The sequence below is a fragment of the Olea europaea genome, chromosome 6 (assembly GCF_002742605.1).
Source record: "Olea europaea var. sylvestris chromosome 6, O_europaea_v1, whole genome shotgun sequence".
Classification (NCBI taxonomy): Eukaryota; Viridiplantae; Streptophyta; class Magnoliopsida; order Lamiales; family Oleaceae; genus Olea; species Olea europaea.
In genome coordinates this window covers 12,897,336-12,902,830 of record NC_036242.1, presented here as the reverse complement: position 1 = coordinate 12,902,830, position 5,495 = coordinate 12,897,336, and the positions used below count along the sequence as shown (strand labels likewise).

General features: G+C 35.2%; 1 protein-coding gene across 1 annotated transcript in view; it reads left to right on the top strand.

Annotated features, from left to right (window-relative positions):
• Positions 1-4,176, top strand: part of LOC111395885 — a 9,977-nt gene extending 5,801 nt beyond the window's left edge. Inside the window, exons 6-9 of the mRNA XM_023022088.1 lie at positions 177-258; positions 3,498-3,553; positions 3,644-3,707; positions 3,827-4,176. Of these exons, the coding sequence (XP_022877856.1) occupies positions 177-258; positions 3,498-3,553; positions 3,644-3,707; positions 3,827-3,890 (266 nt within the window). The 3' untranslated portion in view covers positions 3,891-4,176. The remainder of the gene's footprint in view (positions 1-176; positions 259-3,497; positions 3,554-3,643; positions 3,708-3,826) is intronic.
• Positions 4,177-5,495: the final 1,319 nt, after the last annotated feature.

The following is a 5,495-nucleotide window of genomic DNA, read 5'->3' as shown; positions in this document are numbered from 1 at the left end:
ATAGTTTTATTATCTTTATTTTTAGTCTTTGTGAGCGAAGAAAATTTGAAGTTACGGCGATTAGTCTGTCATGCTGAAGATGATTTGATCTATTATTTGTTCTTTCTTTTGGATGAGGCTTGCATCCGACCAAATTGTTAAACAGCCTCAGGCTAATATTTACTTGTGTTAAGCAGATTTAGAAATTCATCCCGACATTCACAAACAATTTTGGGATCAGCAGCTATGGCCAAAGCATATTCTTGTCAGATATACTTGGTAAATCTCTGTTTCTTGTGGCTATCTTTTAATATGATTGTCAGGCTTTATATACAGCCATTTGTAGGATTCATAATGAATATTTAGTTATTGTAATATGTAAGTCTACGTTATTTGTTATCTGACTTATTTCTTGTACCACAAACCTAGTAGTTTAGTGATTGAATGATATATTTTAAAAGTAGGAACTTGTTTAATCAATTTGCTGTAACAAATACTTGGATATTGAATTTCTATGCATGGACGGGAGTGATAGATATCCAATCACATTGCTGCCAAGTCATCAACTATTCTAGAGTATTCCATAGTTAGTTAGCAAAAAGGGCAAAAGAGTAATAGAAAGCTAGTAGATTGTCTATAAATGGAATAAGGGGAAATTGGGATTTTCATTCAAGCAGTGAAGTATTGGAAAAATAGTGGAGACATCAGGCCTCTCGAATAGCCTGAGCCTTGTTATCATTTATGTTCATTCAATATTCCAATAAACAGTTTAATTGATCATCCATTGAGTACAATTAACCTCCAACAGTTGGGCAGCAGCAATTGGGGTTCTATCGAAATGGTATCAGAGCAATCATTCTGGCTTGGGGTATTACATTCGATGAAGAAAACCAGGTAGAAGGTAGAGTTCATAAATTGGAGACGAAAATTGATGGAATACAGTCAGAAGTACAGGAAGATCTGAAAACACTGAAATCTGAAATGAAGGCGGCGATGACTAGGATGATGGAGAAAATGGATTTCATAATAAAAATATTGGAGGGACAGGAACCAGAAAGGAAGGAGTGGGGATTGGCCGCTACTTCACCTAAAATCACCCACACCTCTGGAATTCCACCCTATTCTGATGAAACTGGGGCAAGCATAGACATCTGGATTCAAAGTAAAGAACCCACTGTCAAAGGAAGCTGAAGATTAATTGAAAACTTATCAGTGCCATTGCCGGACAGTGCTGAGGGAGAACTTCGTCAATGAGGAGAAACTGTCAGATATGTCTGAAGTAAAATTGTATAATACTAAAGGGTTGGGCGAAAATTGTGGAAGAGGCTCAAAGAATTGAGGACTGCAATAAAGCTCTAAAGCAAGCCAAATTCAATTCTGACCCAAATAGAAGCAAAGGTAACATTCGAAGCCCAGATATAAATTTCACCTCTCACGCTTTCCCTTATCAGATGACTTATATTTCCAGTCCAGCACCCATTGTTGTCTCAAATACCACTGCGGTCACCGTACGTCCACCCACGCCAATGGAAAAAGGTCCTCCAAATAAGAGGTCGAATGAAGCTTGAGTTTTTAGGAAATCTATGGTGAAGGCATTTAGAAAAAGAGGGCAGGGAGTGTTATTGGACTTCAGGATTTTGAGAGTAGAAATTGAAGAGACAATGACAGAGATTTCCTGCTTAATTGCACAGGTTGGAGGCTACAAGTATGCTGGGAACATGTTAATCTTCAATGCTGATGAAGGACAAGTTTTTGACAATTGGAATAGTTACGTGTCCAAATGGATTGATCAACAAATTGAGAAGGGAGAGATCATTGAACGAATCTGGATGGGCCGAATTGGGAAAACTGAAAAAGTTGAAGAACCCAAATTGGATGAAATCGGGATAGAAAGGAGATTAATTGAAATCTTGTTATTACCATCGTTGGAGGAAAAAAGGTCTTTGCAGGTCTTGGAATGGATCTCTATGAATTGGCTGAAGCAGGAGAATAACGATGGAAAATTAATGGATTTCGTAGGCTTGGACCATGATGAGAAACTGTGCCATATTCAACAACGAGGGCTGGGTTTTATTAGGGAACAGGTCCAAATGGTGGAAAGCCGCAATAACTCCATGAAGCAGGCCCACTTAGCTTACAACCCATATAAGATTAAAGCAAATACCCACAGCCCAAATCCAAACACCCAATTCAGTCCGGTCCACACATCAAATCCAGCCGCGATCGTTCCAAAATCCACAGTAGTCGCTGTGCTCTTACCGACGATGATGACTATAGGAGAGAGGGAAAAGGAAGAGCGTCCAAGGATGATGAAACTCCAGGGGCAAATTGAACAACGCCCTATGATCGTGATTGTTAACAGTGCGATTAGCTACAATTTTATTTCGGGCCATTGGGTTCGAAAATTGGAAAGCCCGCAAAGGAGTGCGATTGTTTATGGGATTTGTATGGATACATTCTAAGTGTAGGTGGTCGACGCCAGAACTTTTTAACCACATTGAGATTTAAAAATTGCATTTCAGCATTTGCCTTGGTGGGGATTCTTGCCAAAGAAGTGATTCCGTTGTATGAAATTTCAAATTTTAATGTTGAAACACATCTCCACCTTGAGGACAAGGTGGATTTCAAGGCTGCGGGTAATGATAGATATCCAATCACATTGCTGCCAAGTCATCAACTACTCTAGAGTATTCCATATTTAGTTAGCAAAAAGGGCAAAAGAGTAATAGAAAGCTAGTAGATTGTCTATAAATGGAATAAGGGGAAATTGGGATTTTCATTCAAGAAGTGAAGTATTGGGAAAATAGTGGAGAGATCAGGCCTCTTGAATAGCCTGAGCCTTGTTGTCATTTATGTTCATTCAATATTCCAATAAACAATTTAATTGATCATCCATGGAGTACAATTAACCTCCAACAGTTGGGCAGCAGCAACTTGGGTTCTATCAGGGAGTTATGCTTGATTCTCTATGGACGATATGTTTAGCATGTTCTGCACTAGTCTGTTCCATCATTTGATTCATTTCATATTTGACTAACTGTTGATTGCATATTTTTGAACTTATTTAACACATATCAAGTGGAAAGTAATTCATGCAGGAAAAGCATTCAAACCCACTCTTTTGAACCAGGCAATTGTATTCCTGTAAAAGCTTGCTGATATATTGCAGTTTACGGATGCCAACTTGGATGATGTGAACTTGCTTCTTGCTTGCTTGTGCTTTTCGAATTTGTTTCTGTATGTTTACAAATGTCCAATCTGAAGTATTGCTCAGTGCTGTCCAAAATTTACTTAATCTTCTCCTTTCGAGGATTAACAATTAGATGCCAGTGCTAAAGACATGCATTTTTGAGTTGAGCATCAGCCTTGTGTACAAGTTCAGCATGTTGAGAACTATTTTTGGTCCAAAATAACTGATCGGCATCTAGTGCCTATGTCTCAGCTTTTATCATTTCCGATTCATTTCTTTCACATATCATAATTGATGTTTTATAACAATATGTTCTGATTTATGATAGGGAAGAGCAGTCAGAAATTGACGTGGCTTCTGGATTATATGTTCTCTTTGGATCAGGTAAACATGCTTTTGGAATGGCAAATACCCAAATTTGATGATTGGCATTTAGTTCTTATTTCTCACTGTCTGCTGGTTTTGCACAATCAGGTCTTACACTTTCGTTTATGCTCTCCATTTTTATTTTGCAATCATCTCAAGATAAATTAGCAAGGTACTATTCTTTTTCTCTGTGATAGCTTTATCCTCTTCTGAATTATTAACTTATAGGTAATCAATTATATTGAGCTCATTACCAATATTCACCCACTTATATTTGATACCAATCCTTAGGCTTGTGAGAGAGACTGTAGCCGATAGCAGCATGTTCGGTGGAGGCATTGCCAAAGTTGAATGATGATTATTTGCTGAATTTTAAAACACAACCTTCCGCAGTCATATATTTGTTGATGAAATTCTTAGCTTGCTACATTTTTGCAAGTTAACATGAATCGTGAGTGGCCAAAGGGGGACTTGGGCAGGAGGGTGGGGGAACTTGGATTCTATGTAGACTCTGTAGAAAATGGATGCGCCAGTTGGTAGTGTACTTATTTTTGGAATGGTTTCTTTTTGAAATAGTTATTGTAGACTTTCATAACTCATTTCTAGACAATGTTGGCATCCCTACGTGGTGTTACTGTATTCTTGCACTCTTGGTGATCATTGATCACAAACTGATGGTGCCTGATTGATGGAAAATGCTAAATATTAACAAATAAATATGGTTACTAGCAATTTAGGCCTCAATAAATGTAGATTATTATGGTTATTTGTCAATTATCATACATTCTTCACCGGAATTTTTGTTCATAATATTATTTTTGAAAATGTTAATTTCTATGTAGTAGTAAATACTTTGAAAGTTTCTAATCCAGAGAGATAATTGTTATTTAATTGTACTGTTAAATTCAAGAGAGTTTTCTCCCCTTTCATATATTTTCGTAGAATGCATGTTGGATTTGTTTAACTTGAATTTTTCGACAAGGATTGATTAAATGAGAGAAAAATGTAGGCTATCTATCAGTTTCAGTTCATATTTTACCAATATACTTAAAAGATTGTATGTATGGTAACTGGTGAGATAGACTTTGACAAAGATTGATTAAATGAGAGAAGTATTTTATCAGTTTCAGTTCAGTCTATTTTGCCAAACTTGATGACAAAGAAAATGTAAATGTAGCATGATTGATTATGCCTGTGTATGGTAAGATAGACTAAATACAATATTATATTATGAAGAAAGAAATTAAAATTTTATTTATTTTTTGATGGAGAATTAAAAGTTATTTATGTGACTATCTACGCCAATTGGGTAACTTCTCTTCTCTTTTGCTTCATATTACAATTTTATTTATTTATTTATTATTATTATTTTTTTTTTTTTTTGTTTTACGATAATTACAACTTAGATAGATACGTAACATTAAAAAATTCATTTTCACGGAAGTTGGAGATAATGATGAGGGAAAAATTAAAGATTACAACTTATTTCGAATTTATAGAAAATAATATTCGATTTGTCATTATTGTTATTTCTATTATTATAAAATGTAAGGTCTAATAATTCAGGAGTTGGTTTTATAAATATTTGATTAAATGCAAGTTGTGACCAGACCTTGTTTGCTCAATTAGAGTTTCCATAAAGTAACTACTTTCTATTAGCAATTTGGTTCTAAAATTTCAGTATGTAAGTACACAACTTTAATTATACTTCGGAATGCAGCACGTGCTCTCCTTTAAAAAAATAAAAAATAAAAAAATTCCATCCTTTTTTTTCTCTCTCTCTCTCTCTTTTCTTCAACTACTCCACTGTTTTATGGGTTTTTCTTTTTCTTTATATAATCAGACTTTATTCATCAACTTTGGACAAAGATAATGTAGACTCAAATGGGAAAATTCTTTACCAAATGAAGTAAAAGTATCAAATAATTATGCTCTAAAAGATATATTAGTAGACAATTAA